This window comes from Zootoca vivipara, chromosome 6 (genome assembly GCF_963506605.1).
Source record: "Zootoca vivipara chromosome 6, rZooViv1.1, whole genome shotgun sequence".
Taxonomy (NCBI): domain Eukaryota; kingdom Metazoa; phylum Chordata; class Lepidosauria; order Squamata; family Lacertidae; genus Zootoca; species Zootoca vivipara.
In genome coordinates, this window is record NC_083281.1 from 87,504,542 (window position 1) to 87,524,557 (window position 20,016).

At 48.0% G+C, this 20,016-nt stretch overlaps 1 protein-coding gene across 2 annotated transcripts in view; it reads right to left on the bottom strand.

Moving 5' to 3' along the window:
* Positions 1–7,837: 7,837 nt before the first annotated feature.
* The window catches only part of C6H1orf167 (chromosome 6 C1orf167 homolog), a 29,398-nt gene continuing 17,219 nt past the window's right edge, over positions 7,838–20,016 (bottom strand). For both annotated transcript variants that reach the window (XM_060276266.1, XM_060276267.1), the window contains exons 11-17: positions 17,844–18,127; positions 15,611–15,863; positions 14,491–14,599; positions 14,160–14,391; positions 12,194–12,329; positions 10,100–10,210; positions 7,838–8,529 (exon numbers count right to left, since the gene is read on the bottom strand). In XM_060276266.1, the coding sequence (XP_060132249.1) occupies positions 8,470–8,529; positions 10,100–10,210; positions 12,194–12,329; positions 14,160–14,391; positions 14,491–14,599; positions 15,611–15,863; positions 17,844–18,127 (1,185 nt within the window). In that variant the 3' untranslated portion in view covers positions 7,838–8,469. The remainder of the gene's footprint in view (positions 8,530–10,099; positions 10,211–12,193; positions 12,330–14,159; positions 14,392–14,490; positions 14,600–15,610; positions 15,864–17,843; positions 18,128–20,016) is intronic.

Sequence of the window (20,016 nt, forward strand, 5' to 3'; positions counted from 1 at the left end):
GGGAGTTATGGAATGTGGCCTCTTTCCCCCCCCCCTCACTCATGGCTGGTGTCCATTGGGACTTGAGGGGCAGAAACATATGGGCGCCAGGCGCCATTTTGAATCAAGATGGCGGAACAAAAACCGGCATGACGCTGCCCATTTGGGGGCATAGGTTCCTGTGATATCGTTGCCAAACTCTGCATTAGGGGTTCCTGGGGGGTGAGGTGGGGGCACACTTTGTAGCTGTTGGAATGCCAGGCACCATTTTGCAACAAGATGGTGGACAGAAAAATCACTTTTGCATGGCTTAGGCCTGTTCAGGGGGAACAGGTTCAGCTGCATCTTGATGAGATATACAAGAGTTCCTGAGGATCGACGTCAAATGTTTGGGTGCCTTTTTGAACCAACATGCCAGGTGGAAACGAGACTTCAGCACGACTTTGCCTGATTTTTTGTGTGGCTGGTCCAAACTCACAAATGACACTATCCGTTTAAAAACACACCTCTTTTCGTTTTTTTTTAAATAAAAAAATTCCCAAGCACTTTGTGCTAGCCTATAATAATCTGTTTTGAGGCTTAGGGTATATAGACTTCATGAAATATAAATAAGAAGGGCTATAAACTTTTTCTTTTAATATTTCATTTTCATTTTTTAAACAACATTATTCTACATTCACATCATTTTCAATTTCTATCCTTCTGGGATAGATTAGATCCCTCAGACACTCCCCCCCGCCCGGTTTCCAATTTTCCGTATCTTTTTTGCATCTAATTAAATTTTTTCTAATCCATTTTATTGTCTTAACTCGGCTATAAACCTTTTCTTTCAACCTGAACGGAAACCGAAAGTCTCAGCACCCTCAAAATATGTGATGTCTGTTACATTGCATTCTTCAGTATTAACCCAAATTTTGCACAATCCTTTGTCTTCCAGGTGCAATCTCCCCCCAGGCCCCCTTTTTAAGATCCTTTTGGAATTTGTAGGTGCTTGGCCACCTTTCTGATCCGGATAACAGAGCGAGCATGAAATTATCTTGTACTTTTTCTTTCTTCTTCCACTCAGCCTCTCTCTCTCTCTCTCTCTCTCTCTCTCCCCCCCCCCCACCAACCTTTGAGTCCAGGAGCAAACGGATGATGGCACAAGTTAATCCCAACCCGGTCGATTACAGGCGGGAGCTAATGAGACGAGAAGCATGTCCCTGAAGATGTAGAAGGAAGCTTCTCTTTTTGGGGTGTGCTGTGGCAGGGGGGGAGGAGGCTCAGCTGTTCCCAGCAGGCTCCTTCATCATCAGCCTAATCAGCGGAAAAAGGAACCCAGGGTGCGAGGAAGAGGAGGCGGAGAGGTCGCCTGCCTAGCCGAGCATTTAATGAAGAGGTGATGGATGTCACAAAGAGAAGGGAGTTGGGGGTGAGGGTTTCCAGCTGGGAGGCAGGCCCTGCAAAAAATACACACATACACCCACCATATCTCCCTTTGTGCTTGCTGCAGGCTGGGATGGCTTTCAACGGAACGGATGCTAAATGGAGAAAAGCAGCAAGCAGGCCTTGAGCGGGAGGTTGGTGCAAGCGAGAGATAGATAAAGTCTCGTTTCGTTCAATGCCAAGTTCTTCTCCAAGGCTGTGTGGGGACGCGGGTGGTGCTGTGGTCTAAACCACTGAGCCCCTTGGGCTTGACGATTGGAAGGTCGGCGGTTCGTGGCTCTGTCCCAGCTCCTGCCAACCTAGCAGGTCGAAAGCACGCCAGTGCAAGTAGATAAATAGGTACCGCTGCAGCGGGAAGGTAAACGGCATTTGCATGCGCTCTGGTTTCCGTCACAGTGTCCCATTGCGCCGGAAGCGGTTTAGTCCTGCTGGCCACGTGACCCGGAAAGCTGTCTGTGGACAAATGCCAGCTTCATCGGCCTGAAAGCGAGATGAGCGCTGCAACCCCATAGTCGCCTCTGACTGGACATAACTGCGCAGGGGTCCTTTTTTTACCTACCAAGGCTGCGTAAGAACCTAAGAGCAGCCCTGATGGATCAGGCCATTGGGGCATTCTGCCCAGCGTCACCTTCTCACCGTGGCCGATCAGATGCCCCTTACGGGAAGCCCACAAATAAGACCAGGGCACATGAGCACTTCCTTCCTGCATTTCCCAGCGACCGGCATCCAGAAGCATGACCACAGTGGTGGTTAAGTCATCAATAGCTTTCTCCTCCATGAATCTGTCCGGTCCTCTCTTAAAGCCATCCAAGTTGGTGGCCGTCACTGCTTCTTGTGGCAGTGAGTTCCATAGCTTAACGGTTCCATAGCTGTGTGAAAAAGCATTTCTTGTTCTCTGCTCTGACTCGGCTTCACTGGATGACCATGATGTTGTGAGAGGAGGAGAAAAACTTCTCTCTTTCCACTTCCCCCGAACCGTGCATCGTTTTCTAAACTTCCATCAATGTGGCCTCTCTTCCTTGCTTTTTCTCTTAACAAAAAAAGTCCCAAAAGCTAACAAAAAAGAATCCCAGAAACAGAAGTTTTCCCCTCCCGCAACTATATTTCCTAGCACCCTTAAACTACTGTTCCCAGAATTCTTTGGGGGAAGCCACCTGCTTTAAATGTAGGCTGCAGCACAGCCATGGGTTAAGTGCTTAAGTATTTAAACAACAGCAAACAATATAAATTTGTATAAAGATAATTATTTAAAAACCTGGAAAGATATTAAATTTGCAAATTTGGAACAGAATGAATCTTCCACTACTAGGTAGAGTGTTGAATTTAAAGATGAATGTATTGCCAAGTGTGACGGATTGGCCTGGTGGGCAAAAGAACTCCAGGGTGCAGAGAGTTAAACCCCAACCTCCTGGATAAATGACGCATTCCATTCCTGAGGGGCGGGACTGCCAGGAGTTTAAAAGGAATGGGAGGGAGTTAATTCGGTTGTGGGAGCGAGGGAGAGGTGGTTAGGCAGTTGGCAGTTGGGAGTTAGGGAGTTGGTAGAGAGTGGGATGCAGGAGCTGTATGAAGAAAACTGTGTTAAATAAAAAGAAGATTTGTGCTTTTAAGAACCAAAGAAACTCATGTTTAGAAGTTAAATAATAAAGTCAAATGTGCTTAAACGTTCACTGACTCGGCAGTGTCTCAGTACCTTCAGAGGTGTGACAAAGAGGGGAGAACAAAGCTTTCCTGGGGAAGAGGAAACTGTTTGCTGTTTCTCCTGTCATACAAAGGGCTGGTTAGCGAAGCCGAAGGAGCCACATAGTTGCCTAAGGGAGAGGCACACTGTAGCTGTAGGGAACCCAGGGAGGAAGACCCCACTGGTGGCCATAGGTTTCGAACGCAGAGCCTGAGGTACTCTGGAGACAAGTCCAGTTTGGACTCTGGAGGTTTTTTTTTTTCTCCCGTTTGTGGAGAAGCACAGGGAGAGCCTCTGAGGTTTAAGCAGTGAGGTGGGGGATCCATCACATTATTGGTGGCAGCGTCGTGATCTGAATCCACAACCAAAGTTGAAGTTTGTGGGAGTTTTAAAACGATATTTTCCAGAGAAGGAAAATGGCACATTTAAGAAAAGCAAGAGAGGCTAAAGGGGATGAGAGGACAGAAGGGGCTGAGGGGAGCCCAAATTCTGAATTAGAGCTTATGAGATTGAGAATTGAGATGTCTAGAATTGAAAGTGAAAAGGAGAAGGCTAGGATTGAAGTTGAAAGGGAAAAGTTAGCGGCTGAGGAGAGAATGCAGTCTGAGAAATTAAAAACACAATTGGAGCAGGAGAGATTGCAAGCAGAAAAGGAGATGCAGCTGGGGAGAATGCGTTTGGAAGAGATTCAATTGAGAGGAGAGGTATCTCCAAATAGAGAAAATGTGGAGGTTACCTCAGCAAACCTCAAGAGATTCCCAAAATATGTAAATGGGGATGATGCCGAAAGCTTTCTATTCAGTTTCGAACGCATTTGTCAGGAATTAAAAATAGCTGAGGCGGACTGGATGATGTATCTGAGGCCTCAAATATGTGGCATCTTGAGTGAAATATACTCAGACTTAAGGGATACTGAACTATCCAGTTATGAGATATTTAAGCAGCGGGTGAGAGTACGCTGTGGGCTAACTGCTGATCAAAGCCGAAAAGCCTTTAGAGAACTAAAAAGAGGTCCCAAAGAGACATTTTCTCAGCTGGCAAGCAAGCTAGATCGTTTGCTGGACAGGTGGATTCAGGGGAGCGGGGTGACCAGCTTCCAAGAATTAAAACAGCTAATTTGTGTGGAGCAGTTTTATAAACATGTCCCTATGAATCTACGCTGGTTTATTAAAGACAAAAGGCTGATGGATGTGTCCAAAATGGCTTTAATATTAGATGAGATTGAAGGAGATTGTCCTGAAATGCTGATTCCAAGGCAGTGGCCAAAGAACAGGCAGATGAAGCCTTATGAAAAAGGGGAGAAAGCTGACCGGGCTCCTGACAAAGTAGACACTCCAGTAGTCAGAAAAATATCTTGCTATTTTTGTGGATTAGAAGGTCACATAAGATCAAGATGCCCGCAATTAGCAAAAAAACAAAATGCCAACACGGCTACCAAGTCAGTGAAGTTGCTAACCCAAGCTGAGGTAAAAAAATCACCTCAGGAAAGTAACCCCGAATCAACTGTCAGTGCCTCAGAGACTGTGGCTAACATAAGGCAGGTCTGGAGAGCTGATCAGGGGATTAATAAAGACTTTATGGAGCCAGTGATTTTAAATAATCAAGAATATTTGGGTTTACGTGACACAGGTGCAGAAGTGAGTCTGGTTAGATCACACTGTGTGACACAGGATCAGTACCTTAAAGACCAAACTTTTAGTCTAAAGGGAATATGGGGACCTGAGTTCGAGGTTCCGGTAGCAGAAGTGGATATAGTTTATAATGGCATGAGGAGAAAATGGAAAGTGGGCGTCTGGGATAACATCGATACACCATTTCTGATAGGCAATGATGTAATCAAGCCTGAATTTAAGGTTCAAGTTGTCACTAGAGCCCAAACCAAAGCAAAAGGGAATCCATTAACTGCAGTAGAAGAGGCCCAAGCCGATCCTGAGGGGAATGGAATGTTGGGGAGAATGTCAGTTGTAACCACCATAACTGCCAACAGGGCCCAGTTCCTGGCAGAACAGAGGGAGGAGGAAACTCTAAAGGGATTGTGTGGAGAAGCTAAAGGGCAGTACAGCACAGTGGTGTCAGTAGAAAAGCCCAGGGTTTCTTGTATAAAGGAGGAACCATTAATTAGTAAATCTGAGAGAGGCAAAACTGCAGCTGGGTGGGAAAGCAAAGAGCAATCGGTGATGCCAAAGAAGATCAGTCTGCAAGAGCCGCAATTGGCACAGGATGCCCCCACAACAGCGCATTTTGAAATAAGCCAAAAGGAGAGAGTCCAAGACCAAATTTACTGGACTGCTATAAACAAAGACACCAGAGGTTCTAAAAGGGAGAACAGTTTTATTTTAGACCTTGGGGACAGAGCCCTAAGATTACCAGAGGAGATTCCTCTGAGGGAGAACAGAGATAAGACTGTGTTCAAAGTCAATGGAAATGATTTAACAAGACAGAGCTTACCTAAGGAGCTCATAGCCGACTTGGGTATGAAGGAGGTGTTGCCACTTGGCGGAGTTAGCTGTGTAGGGACTGCAAATAACTTTCTGCAAGCCAAAGAGCTTGGTAAAAAGAAGGAGGGAACAGCAGCCTCGTCTGTAACACCTTATCCTAACCACCAACAGTACAGTGTGGATGAGCGTTGCCAACCATTTGTGTTAAGTTTCGACTTGATTAGTCAGGAGAGCGGATACAGCCCTTCTGAGCTGGCTGATGGACAGCAAACCAGTGCACTGTTACATCTATTACTGCCTGAAAGGAAGGAGGAAGAGAGCGTGGCACATCCAGTGATTATATCTAGCATACTGGAGCTGCCTTGCTATGTGCCAGAGACTGAAAGGCAAGCTGTAAGCAGAGTGCACAGGGCACAGCAGTGCTTGGAATCAGGGGGTGCATTCCTAATTACAAATGGGAATCCCTTGCATGGCAAAAAGGAAGCTCGAAAATGCCAAGATGCTGCGCATCCGTCATCTTGTTGTCCTGCTGAGGCCGAATATGATCCTGGGGGGAGTCGGAAACAACGAGAGGCCCACAGGAAAATGATTGCCCGAAAGCGAAAGTGGCTTGAGATTTGCTTGCGCCGGACTATTGCACCGAGAGGCATGTTCCAGTACCATCTGAAACTGTCTGCAGAGTCGTCAGTGCAAGGCAGAAGATCTGCTCAACGCATGGCCGGTGCAGCGCAATGAAGGAAAAGCGACGCGGCAGGAGGAGGAAAAAGGACTTGTTAAAGTGCAACAATTTTCTTCCAATGCAGAGTCGTCAGGAGTCCCACTGACTAACACAGCTAAAGACAATCTTATGCACCACTTATCGAGACTTATTCCTTCTAAAGTCATAATTGACTGGTGGGAGGAGGGTTTCTTTTTATTTATTAGGTGTCGCAAGAAGAATTGCTGAGAACAAGTGCCTTCATCATTTGGGGAGAATCTATTGTGCTTTTGTTGAAGGTGACAACTTGATCTTTTTATGACAGCAGTGTATTTCAATGTTGCTAGAATTTTGAAAATGTTTTTGATGGTATGGTATCAATTCTGTTTTGGTTGGGACACATAAATGTTTAGTGTATAATTTTGGGGGAAAACCCTGATTTTTGAATAGAAGGAAAGGTTTAATTTTACACTATATATACATAGGTGGGTATTATTGGGAAAATGCATTCTATTTCTTTTGAAATGTTAAAGTGTATAGTGCATATGTAAGCGTGTATATCTGAAGTCTAGGTTAACTGCAGGTATAGGGGTAAGTTTAGCAGGGGAATTGAGAGTTGCAACACAGGTTTGTGTAAACAGCGCACCTGGGGGGAAGGTAAGCCAGGAAATTCACGACTCTATCTCCCTGCTTCGGCATTACTCTGATATTTTTGAGTATGCCTGCGCAAGGGTTTTCGGGGGAGGGGAGAAAATGTGACGGATTGGCCTGGTGGGCAAAAGAACTCCAGGGTGCAGAGAGTTAAACCCCAACCTCCTGGATAAATGACGCATTCCATTCCTGAGGGGCGGGACTGCCAGGAGTTTAAAAGGAATGGGAGGGAGTTAATTCGGTTGAGGGAGAGTTGTGGGAGCGAGGGAGAGGTGGTTAGGCAGTTGGCAGTTGGGAGTTAGGGAGTTGGTAGAGAGTGGGATGCAGGAGCTGTATGAAGAAAACTGTGTTAAATAAAAAGAAGATTTGTGCTTTTAAGAACCAAAGAAACTCATGTTTAGAAGTTAAATAATAAAGTCAAATGTGCTTAAACGTTCACTGACTCGGCAGTGTCTCAGTACCTTCAGAGGTGTGACAAAGAGGGGAGAACAAAGCTTTCCTGGGGAAGAGGAAACTGTTTGCTGTTTCTCCTGTCATACAAAGGGCTGGTTAGCGAAGCCGAAGGAGCCACATAGTTGCCTAAGGGAGAGGCACACTGTAGCTGTAGGGAACCCAGGGAGGAAGACCCCACTGGTGGCCATAGGTTTCGAACGCAGAGCCTGAGGTACTCTGGAGACAAGTCCAGTTTGGACTCTGGAGGTTTTTTTTTTTCTCCCGTTTGTGGAGAAGCACAGGGAGAGCCTCTGAGGTTTAAGCAGTGAGGTGGGGGATCCATCACACCAAGAATGTTATTTCTGTTTCAATTGATTTCGGTGATGGGCTAGACAGATTGTTTCAAAGCATGGCAAATAGGTATTTCTAAATATATTTGGCAAGGGAAAAAACCGATAATAAAATATAAAATATTGATACATGCAAAAGAATGATGTTTTTCCCTGCTAGATATGAAACTATACGATGAGGCATCCTGTCTTTGCTGGCTGAAGGAAGGGATGACATTAGAAAATTCATATAGCTTAGACTTAGAAGGTCATGATAATATTTTTGGTTGGCACGCTTATTTATGGTATGAAAAGATGAAAGTTCATAAAGGATTTACAAAGGCCTGACAAAGAAGGGATGCACCAGGTGGCTCTGGCCACCATGCCCTCAGTTTGCTACTTATAAAATGGGCACAGGAATGCAGGAGACACATACAGCATTGAATTCCAGCCATTGAGACAGGGGAATCCACTTTAATGTATAGCAGCCTATGACTCAGTTGCCCAGCTGTGATTTGCAGACCAGCCGATTGGCACTGTGCCTTTGCAAGGAAGGAAGAAGGGAAAAAAAGACTTTGAGGCTGCTAGTGTTTTATTGAGCAATAAAAATTTGACCAGTGCTCGTTCCACTAGAGAGAGACAGAGAAGAGATTTGTGATGGGAAGCTCATGCTTCCTATAAAGGTTTTGGGCTTTTCCAAGTGGCAATCTGATAGGCTGGAGAATGTTCAGTTGCCAAGGCTTTTACAGGCAAAATGGGGGGTGGAAAGCTGCCGTTTCCTTTTGCCTGCAGACTCACTCGCTGCCCCGGAAATCTTTAAAAACATGTTTCGGCCTGCTAGAAGTCACCTCTGCCCTCTGAACAGGAGGCCGCCAGCTGCCGCCACCTTCCAAAAGCCTGAGGGGGAAAAGAGGATGGAAAGGGTCAGAGATTGCAGGTACTCTCACGGCAGAGTTTGGGGGAAGCAGCTGGCTGGTACCCCAGCAGGGTCCACCATTCCAAGCCCTATTGTCAAATATGCTCCCCTGAGACACAAACAGATGACCCTATTCTTTCCTCTTGGCCAGCTAGATGGGAACAAAATAGCCTGACCTCGTGGAATAAGTTTTTCTTAACACCTCCCTGCTTTGATGTCTAGAAATTGAAGCACTAAAATTGCCCCAGCTTGGAAAACGGGGCCTTTCTCTGCGTCCGATTTACAGTGGTGCCTCGCTAGACGAATTTAATTCATTCCACCGGTCTTTTCTTATAACGAAAAATTCGTCTAGCGAATCCCATAGGAATGCATTGAAATTTTTTTGAAATTTTTTTTGCCCATAGGAACGCATTAATGGAATTCCAATGCATTCCTATGGGAAACCACGATTCGCTAGACGAATTTTTCGTAAAACGGATTTGTCTAGCGAGGCAGCCTCCGCTAGAAGAAAACCTTTCGTTAAGCGGAAATTTCGTTAAGCAGGGCATTCGTTAAGCGAGGCACCACTGTACTTATTTCATAACATTTATATGCTGCCTGATTGTTTAGCTGTGATTAACAACAAGAATAATAATTATACCCCGGTGCCCATGTTGGCCGGGTCCCTTCCAACTCTAGGATGCTAGCATTTTAAGACTCAAAGCGGTTTACAAAAAGAATAAAACGAGGGAATTTTCAAACAATTCTTTGCAATGGTCGAAAAATAAACGAAATCGGCAATAAGCTAAACCAGGGTTTCACAAACTTTGGTTTTCAGCTGATTTGGACTACAATTCCCATCATCTAGCACAGGCATCCCCCAAACTGCGGCCCTCCAGATGTTTTGGCCTACAACTCCCATGATCCCTAGCTAACAGGACCAGTGGTCGGGGAAGATGGGAATTGTAGTCCAAAACATCTGGAGGGCTGAAGTTTGGGGGTGCCTAATCTAGCAGGACCAGTGGTCATGGATGATGGTAATGGTAGTCTAACAACAGCTGAAAACCCAAGTTTGGGAAACACTGAGCTACACGGATAAAAACACACATCAACATTCTGCGTATTTGGGTAGGCCTGCCTAAGCAAAAATGTTCTGTGAAGGCGCCCCCCTGTTGTCAATAGGCAGGGAGTTCCAAAGTATACAACACTGAAAAAGAACTGTGCTTCTGTCCCAAGTCACCGAATGGCAAGCGTCTGGGCCCAGAACAGTGACTCACTACAGAGATGCAACAGCCAGCCTCCAGGGGGAATTGCTTTGGGAGCTAACGGAAGACTCCTTGGCAGAGACAGGAAGACCATCAGCCAAAACCACAGCAGGGCGCAATGTGGAAGGAGCGCCGTGAAGCATGCAGAGGCACAGCGGGCAAACTCTTCTAGGGAAGTTGTGCTTTAGGTGCCTGGGAGGGAAGCTTTTGCTTGTTGGGCTCCTGTCCCGCAACACACCACCGGCGGTTTTTGGGTGAAACCCTAGCACTCCCCCAGCGCCCGATTTGGGAAATCGCTCGCCCTTACCTGCTCGAGAAGCTGCCTCTCTTCGCCCGCCAGAAAACGCTCAGCCACCCAGCTCTGCAGGCAGCGCCGCCTCCAGACCACCCAGCTCCACTGCGCCAGCCTCTGCCTCACCTGTGGGGAGATTTCAGAAGGGGCTTGTACCACACAGCAGTGGGGCCTTGGGAGTCCCAGGCATCTTGCAGCCGGCCTCCCTAAGGTGGATCTCAATCTTTCTTCTTCCCAGCTTCTGTTGCTCAAAAAAATCTTTTCTCCTGCCACCTCAAACACACACACCTTGGCAGCATCTGTCTCCCCAGGCCAAAAGGATTCCTCTCGATGGCCCCATCCACTCCTTTTGTCGTGTTAACAAGATTCGCTCTTTGTTAGGCCAGCCAGACTGGTTTGCCTAAGCTAGCCTAGGGATTCCCTGTCCAGCACAGCTCTGCAGTTTGTACTTTCATCATCCACATCCCAATTAAATCAAAACCCTACCATTTATCAATTTCTAGAGTTTGGTGGGGGGTGGGATCCTCCCCAAATCGATAACAAGGCCTGGGGACCTTGGTCCTGCAGGCCAGATGTTGGCAGATGGACTCTCCTCTAGCCCATCCCTCCCCAAACCCTTTGCACCCTCCTCAAGTGGCTTTGCCCAACTGCAAATGTGTCCTTCCAACTTGGATCATGCCCCTCAGTTGCCTGGATGGAGCTTAGAGGGGTGTGTAAGGTAGAAAACAGCCTACTGTGCAAAGGTAAAATTATATACCGTATTCATTACTCTGACCCCCAGCCCCCAGAAGGGGATGTGGCCAGGGACGTAGCCAGGATCAAAATTAGGGGGGGCAAGGGGCGGGGCCAAGGCACAGGGGGAGGGGCCACAGTGGGGCAAGGAAAGCCATGGTCGTTCAGGGGCGAGGGGGCGCCAGGATCAGCCCGAAATTGGGCTGTTCCGATCCCCTCCTCCCCCTCCGCGATCGCCGGGGCGGGTGGAGGGAAAGCTGGCTTTCCCTCCACCCGCCCCACAGCCAGCAAGGGAGAAGGGAGATGTTTCTTCTAGTCGGCTGGCTGTGGGGCGGGTGGAGGGAAAGCCCCAGAGCCGCGCAAAGCTTTCCCTCCACCCACCCCACAGCCAGCCAGGGAGAAGGGAGACGGCAGCGTGCGGTGGCGGGCAGCGGGGCAGGCTGGCCACCAGCGGCCCTGCTTCTAGGGGGGGCCCCCTGCCTATGCCCATGGATGTGGCCCCAGGGCTGGGAAATCTCTTTAACAGTGTTCAAGATTTGCCAAGCGCATTTTGCAACCGAGTGAAGATGCCCGAGCGCCGGGATGGTGCCTGACGTCTCCACTATCTAGAGCTGCATGCCCGGGGGGGGGGGGGTCCTTGGATCTTCACTGTTTCTACACACTAGCAACAGATCCCGTAGAATTCTATCCGCAATATTTTATCTGCACAATCAGAACAAATTTCAGGAACAAAACAAAACGTAAAACAAAACTTCCGAGCTGTCTGCCCGAAACTAGGCATTCCGTTTTGGTGACTAACCCATGTTTAAGGAGCAATTCGTCACCTAGCCTACATGAGTTTCTAACGCTGTTGCAAACTCCCAGCGAATAAGTAGCGACGGCTGCTCAGCGGGCAGCAGATATACCGGTAACTTTCCCATCTGAAAGCAACCCTAGTCCTAATTACTTTTCCACTGTAAGAAAGAGGCTGCAAGTGCTTATAAACACCCCGCCTACATCGTCCCAGCAAGTATTGATGACGACAAAGGCAGAAACCAGCATTATCTGCGCCCATTCTACAGATGGAAACCTGGAGAAAGGCAGTAGGGGGAATGATTTGCTGTGCGGTGGGGGTGGGGGGAAGGCAGAGGTTCGGACTGGGGGACAGCACCGCAGCTCATTACCCTGACCGCTGCACCACCCACGAGTTATAAAGCTTCTCCTCATATCCCTTATGGACTAGAAACTTAAAAACAGTGGGTGATTTGTTTGTTTTTTAAAAAAACACCACTGAGGTTCCTTTTACTGCAGATCGCTTCCCAGGAACAGAGTGGAGGTTGAACAAAAGGGGCAGGGTTATTCATTCCACCGCGCCTCGAGTTTCTCAAACACACTCACCAAAGCTTGCACTGCCAGCTCTATCTGGCAGCTATCCTTCCAAACCACCCATGCCCTTGCCAGCTGCTGCTTCTCCTTTCTGTGCTGGAATCGGCGCAGGAGGACATGGTGTCTCCACCGTGCCAAATACTTCCTCCTGCAGCAGAAAGGGAAAGAGCTTATCCTCGACATTTATAACTGCATATTATTCAATAACCTATATTTTATATCAATCCATATTATCCATTACAAGTGAGAATCAAAATCCTGCTAATGTTTCCATCTGCTTGTAGCGGTCTGCTAAATAACATACATTTTTCCCATTCTTTTTTTTTTTTTTTAAAAAGTTTTTGTCCTCTTGGTTCCTGAGTTTTCCAGTCAGTTTTACCATCTCGGCATAATCCATCAGCTTAGCTTGCCCATTCCTCTCTTGTAGGGACTTTGTCTTCTTTCCATCTCTGGGCTAGTAGCATCCAAGCGGCTATTGCCCCATACATAAGAAGTCTTTTTCTGATCTTTTGAGATCAGAATTCCTAATAAAAAGGCTTCTGTTTTTTAAACAAAGGTTATTTTAAACGTCCCGTCCCCCCCATTTCATTATATATCATCTCCCAGAAAGATTATCCCACATATGATAAAAGGTACCTTCTTTCTCTTAACATTTGTACCTGTTCTATACATTTTTGCTAACTTAGGTAAAGGGACCCCTGACCATTAGGTGCAGTCGTGACCGACTCTGGGTTGCAGCGCTCATCTCGCGTTATTGACCGAGGGAGCCGGCATACAGCTTCCAGGTAACTTACTAGTAGTCAAATACCACCAGTGCATCATTTTCATATAATTTTCTTTCAGCGTACAACATGCTGTGAATTTCAGGGTGCCAGAATTCATATATTAACCCAGCCTTGCAGATTTAAGTGTCTATTTCCTCCAGCCTCTCACCAGCGGGAGGTTAGAAGCCTGCATTTCCATGATCCTAGTCCTCATGGTTCTGAACCAGGGGGCAGTCCATCTGGCCCAGTATTGTGTACACCAATTGGCAGCAGCTCTTAAGATTTTCAGAATGGGAGACGCCAGGGATCAAACCTGTGACCTTCGGTATGCAAGGCAGGCAATTTTCCACTTTGCTAGAGTTCTTTCTCCACTGAGGCCAGCACAGAAATGAAAGCTATTACCCTCGTAGAAGGCATGTTTCCCCACATTTCTGTGAAGGAACAGAACCCTTCTAGTGCTCTACGTGGGGCTACCTTTGAAGGTAACCCGGAAACTACAAATAATCCAGAATGTGGCAGCTAGACTGGTGACTGGGAGCGGCCGCTGAGACCACATAACACCAGACCTACATTGGCTCCCAGTACGTTTCCGAGCACAATTCAAAGTGTTGGTGCTGACCTTTAAAGCACTAAATGGCCTCAGCCCAGTATACCTGAAGGAACGTCTCCACTCCCATCGCTCTACGCGGACACCGAGGTCCAGCTCCAAGGGCCTTCTGGTGGTCCCCACACTGCGAGAAGCGAGGTTACAAGGAACCAGGCAGAGGGCCTTCTCGGTGGTGGTCCCCACTCTGTGGAACGCCTTCCCATCAGATGTCAAGGAAAGAAAGAACTATCTGGCTTTTAGAAGACATCTGAAGGCGGCCCTGTTTAGAGAAGTTTTTAACGTTTGATGTTTTATCGTGTTTTTAATATTCTGTTGGAAGAGTGGCTGGGGAAACCCGGCCAGATGGACATGGTGTAAATAATAAATTCCAAAGGAAACCAAAGGAGCTGGTGGGGGAGGAGTAGCAAGATCCCTTCCTCCTCCCCTGTCCACTTACTCGCCTGCACAGACATTCCTGATCGCCTCTGGGGACCAGGCAAGATTTCAAATGCGAGGCTACATTGACCCAGCTAAGGGTCTCTCTCTCTCTCTCTCTCTCTCTCTCTCTCTCTCTCTCTCTCTCTCTCTCTCTCTCTCTCTCTCCTGCTTCTTTGCAGACTAGTCTTACCCAAGCCACCTCCTGCCCACCACGGATGGGGTCATTTCGGGCATCATCTCCTGGTTCCACCCATGTCTGCTGCCTTGTCCTACTGCCTCCAGATGCATGGGGGCCCACTGTGGCCCCAGGGTTTTGCTTTGGCATCTGTAGAGCGTCAGCCAGACGCGGAAAGAGCTGCATGTCAGCCTGGAACGGATGGCTAAGTCTGACTGAAGAGCCTCGTCGCTCGTCCGCCTGCGCCCTTAAAAGAGGAGAAACCGGGTTAATGCACAATGGATGAAGCCGGGTTCAGCCTGTGCAAATTCCCCAAGAAAACACCACACAGGGGGGAGTTCCTTACTGCTTGGCCAAAGAAGGGGCACTTTCAGGAATTTCCGGGCTCCGAGGAAGCCACTCTGCTGCCGGACGCAGTGGCGGAAGGTGGCCGCTCTCGTCCAGTAGCTGCTGGCCTGGAAAGAAGGGATAAAGCCAAACTTGACCACCTTCCAACAAAACAGGGTTAGGATCCACCCAGGGGGTCAAGGGCTCGTGGCAGGATTTGCCCAGGAAGCAGCCTTAAGAGCGAGTCAAACTGACAGAGGCTCTCTGGGATTTTAGGCACGGGGGGGTCTTCCCCATCCCTGCCGTGAGATGCTGCTGGAGATTAAAGCCAGGACCTTCTGCATGCCAAGCAGGGGCCCTGCCCCTGAGCTTCCTAGTGGATAAACTCTCTATCAGAAGCATCGTTGCCTCCAGCTATAGCTCTGCCCTCCTTCTACAGCTGGAGAAAATAGCAGGGAGAGGGCTTTTGTGCTCAAATCCCGCTTGACTACTGCAATGCGCTCTATGTAGGGGCTACCTTTGAAAGTGACCCGGAAACTACAACTAATCCAGAATGCGGCAGCTAGACTGGTGGCTGGGAGTGGCCGCCGAGACCATATAACACCGGTCTTGAAAGACCTACATTGGCTCCCAGTACGTTTCCGAGCACAATTCAAAGTGTTGGTGCTGACCTTTAAAGCCCTAAATTGCCTCGGCCCAGTATACCTGAAGGAGCGTCTCCAGCCCCATCATTCAGCCCAGACGCTGAGGTCCAGCGCCGAGGGCCTTCTCAGTAGTGGAACGCCCTCCCGTCAGATCTCTAGGAAATAAACAACTACCTGACTTTTAGAAGACACCTGAAGGCAGCCCTATTTAGGGAAGTTTTTAATGTCTGGTGTCTTATTGTGGTTTTTAGTGTTCTGTTGGGAGCCGCCCAGAGAGGCTGAGGAAACCACGCCAGATGGGAGGGGTATAAATAATACATTACTATTATTATTATTATTATTCCCATAAGGGGCACCTGGTCATCCACTGTGGTAACAGGATGCTGGCCGAGATGGGCCTGATCCAGCAGGCTCCTCTTATGTTCTTGTTCAAGCTCTGGAACCCCAGATGCCAACCGCCTGTGGAACCTCCACCCCCCCCCACCCCCAGCTCACCTGGCTGACGGATCTAAAACGGAGAGCCCGGGACCCACTGATCGCTTTCCTCCATCGCCACATTGCCCCGTACCCCGCTGGTCTCTGCCGTGGGCACTGGTCTTTCCGTCGCTGGTCAGCTCTCAGGAACTCCGCCTTCCACCTCCCGAAGCAGGACGCCAGAAGACGCTGCCCCCTGGCACTCTCCAACCACGCTAGAGTCCTGTGCCACGTAGAACGGCGGCTGGCTGCCACGGACCAGGAGGTGAAAGCCCTGGTGAATTTCATATAGAAATAGGGATGAAAGAACCTATCCATTTCCATTCTCCATTTTCCCAATCTTAACTATCTACATTTGTAATTTAAACAGCCCATCAACAACTGAGTGTAAATTTCTGCTTGTTGTTGTTGTTTAGTCGTTTAGTCGTGTGACCGACTCTTTGTGATCCCATGGACCAGAGCACGCCAGGCACTCCTGTCTTCCACTGCGTCCCGTAGTTTAGTCAGACTCATGTTCGTAGCTTCGAGAACTCTCTCCAACCATCTCATCCTCTGTTGTCCCCTTCTCCTTGTGCCCTCCATCTTTCCCAACATCAGGGTCTTTTCCAGGGAGTCTTCTCATGAGATGGACAAAGTATTGGAGCCTCAGCTTCAGGATCTGTCCTTCCAGTGAGCACTCAGGGCTGATTTCCTTAAGAATGGATAGGTTTGGTCTTCTTGCAGTCCATGGGACTCTCAAAAGTCTCCTCCAGCACCATAATTCAAAAGCATCAATTCTTTGGCGATCAGCCTTCTTTATGGTCCAGCTCTCACTTCCATACATCACTACTGGGAAAACCAAAGCTTTAACTATACGGGACCTTTGTTGGCAAGGTGATGTCTCTGCTTTTTAAGATGCTGTCTAGGTTTGTCATTGCTTTTCTCCCAAGAAGCAGGCGTCTTTTAATTTCGTGACTGCTGTCACCATCTGCAGTGAAATTTCTCCTCACAAACACTTTTTCTTGTTTTTTGCAATTTTGCCCTAATGTGTGTATTTTTATTGCAAAGCAATGTTCCCTAATGTTAAGTTTAGATGCAACTCAGGGTTTTGCATGGGGCTTAAGCAGATAGAGTAAAAGACCTCCAGATTCCCAGACTATCCCTGTACCTTCAACCTCTATGCTGACTTCTCTCTATCCTTTGAAATTTAGACTGGTACATCTTATGTCGCTTCCTGTTTAAATTTCTTCCTCTCCTCTCACACTTCCTGTGGACCTCAATGTCCTTCTGGATGGTTTCTTGGTTTCTCCAACTGGATAGCTAGGACTACAGAACTTTGCCCCATAAACAAGTGGTATCTTGGAAGTCGAACGGAATCCGTTCCGGAAGTTGGTTCAACTTCCAAAACGTTCGGAAACCAAGGCGTGGCTTCCGAAAGCTCCTGCAGCCAATCAGAAGCCCGGTCGGAGATTTGGCTCCCAAGGAACGTTTGCAAACCGGAACACTCATTTTGCGGTTTGCGATGTTCAGGAGCCAAAACGTTCGACTCGCAAGGCGTTCAGGATCCAAGGTACGACTGTACTTCCCTAAACAAACACAAATTTCCGTATTTTATACCGAATCTCAGCCGGAATGCCTTCCAATAAATGGAATCCCCGCTTGCTCAAGGCAAAAATTCAGCTCGCTAAAGGTGATTTCTGCGGTTGCATGCAAAGTCTGTACATTAACAAATATAATACATCTTTGGATGCTTCCCCCCCCCCTTTTTTCTTTTTTACTAATAAAAGCATTTTAATGCATTTCTCTAGTCTGGCATTTGCATTTCTTTTACTTGGCTGGAGAACTGCATTGCAAAATTCGGAGAAAGGCAAATGTCAAAGGAAGGCTGAATTTTGGTCCCCGTATCATTGGGGAAATGGTGAATTAGGTAGATTTGCCTTCAAAGGCGAACTGTATCAGATTTCTCCCCCATCCTTCATTGCCCAAGACCAAGGGTCGGCAAAGGTTTACCTCACCTGAGCCGGTTCACTCCAGCGGAAATTCCCCCGTGGGCCGGATCGTGCGCGCGCATGCGATTTCCGGCGTCTACGCAGACACGATTTCCGGCACCGCAGAAGCAAGTCCCCACGCCGCACTGCTTTAGCGCAGCATGCAGGAACTCGCCGAGCGGGCAGCTCGGTTCAGGGGGGGGGGCTTGTGGGCCGGTTAAACGACCCCCGTGGGCCGCTTGTGGCCCATGGGACTTAGGTTGCCGACCCTTGCCCAAGACTCTTACCTGGAGAGGAGAGCCCGCTTGCCGTGTTGCTCTGCCTTCAGGTTCTGCACAGTCCTGGCCGACCAAAACGCAAAACATTTCGCCAGCAGCTGCCTCTGATTCTGGATGTGGCCATTACCCAGAGGGGAGGGCGCTTGCCTGAGGAGATCTGCAGCAGCGACATCTTGGGAGTCACTGGGTAAATGGCTGGGAGATGGGGAGCCGTGATGAGGAAGGTGCCCTGAGTCTTCAATCGTCATCGACGAGGAGATGCTAGCCTGGCTACTGGCCTCCGAGCTGCCTTCCTATTCCCAGTCATGAAATGACAGAAGTATTAATTTTGTGCTTCTAAATGCTGGTTTATTTAAGATTATTTACAGAGAGGGAGTCTCTACTACTAGTCCTAACCAGAAGAGACCCACTGAACATAGGTTCAGTTGTGTCAATCTGTTTACTCTACACCAGGCATCCCCAAACTTCGGCCCTCCAGATGTTTTGGACTACAATTCCCATCACCCCTGACCACTAGTCCTCTTAGCTAGGGATCATGGGAGTTGTAGGCCAAAACATCTGGAGGGCCGCAGTTTGGGGATGCCTGATCTACACCAGTGTTTCCCAACCTTGTGCCTCCAGCTGTTTTCGGACTACAATTCCCATCATTCCTGACCACTGGTCTTGCTAGCTAGGGATGATGGGAGTTGTAGCCCCAAAACATCTGGAGGCACAAGGTTGGGAAACACTGCTCTACACTATATATGGAGGGGGGTGGGAACTGATCCTGGGTCCCACCCAAAGAAGAATGGCAACTTCAACTGATGGAATATGTGCCGCTTGCAGACTTAACGTATAGAATAAGAGAACAAGAAGAACATACGTTTAAAGAAGATTGGAAAACGTTTATTGAATATATGGGGGGGGGAATTGTGTATACTTGAAAAACGTTGGCAGCATTAAGATAAATTCAGCAGTGTAAATGAGTTTTGATGGATGTCATAATGGAATACTGAATGGTATAGTTTATGTAAAACATGCAGGGATTTATGATATGTAAAATGGACCATGGAAAGAGAAGAAGGGAAGTCATTGATATTTTAAGGTCTGAATGAATATTCTAAAATGTAAAACAGAAAAACTTAATAAAAATTATTTTTTTAAAAAAGGGGGGGAAACTGATCCTAAACTTCTGCTGCCTCGAGGCTATATTCATTCGTGAGAAAGGCTGCGGGAGTAAATCCCGGGGGTGGGGGTGGGGGGTGGGATCCAAACCTTCTGCCTTGCAGGACATCTTTGGGAGAATAAAAGGCTCAGGAGTAAACCCTACAGAAATCTGGAGTGCAGCCCCTAAAACGTTTGGATGGCGCCTTGTACGCCTCTTTCCAGCAACTCCAGCAGCCAAGCGGGTGCCAAAAGTATTGCTCTGCTTTCCTTTGGACCAGATCAGCGATGCGGGGGGGGGGCGGGGGCGGAGGTGTCTTTTCATCTGGGCAGCCCAGGACCCTCAGACATGGTACCCAGGCTGGCACCACAGAGGAGTCATTTCACTGCTGCTAAGGCAGCAAAACAGCACAGGAGGCGGCAGTTACGAGTTGCCAGCCTCTGCAACCACAGCAGGCGCTGCGATTCTCCAGTGGTTTGACACACACTATTGTCTCTCAAGAAAGATGGATGCCAAGAGCGATAGATAGATAGATAGATAGATACTGCAATACCTTAAGGACCACCTCTTTCCATATGAACCTATCTGGACCCTGAGATCACCTCCTGAGGCCCACCTTCCTGGGCCTCCTCCTCGAGAGGTTAGGAGGGTGGCAACATGAGAACGGGGCCTTCTCTGCAGTGGCTCCCCGTCTGTGGAATGCTCTCCCCCCCAGGGAAGTTCGCCTGGTGCCTTCATTACACACCTTTAGGCGTCAGGCTTTAAAAACGCTCCTTTTTAACCAGGCCTTGATTGACATCCTACTACGCCCTTTTAAAATGTGGCTCTTTCTTTTCGGAGGGGTGTGTGTGTCATTGGGTTATTGTTTTTATTTTTTACTTTATATGTTGTGATCTTTTCTGTGAACCGCCCTGAGACCTCCGGGTATAGGGCAATATATAAATTCAATAAAATAAATAAATAAATAAATAATAATAATAATATGTCACAGGTAGGTGGCCGTGTTGGTCTGAGTCGAAGCAAAATAAAAAAATTCCT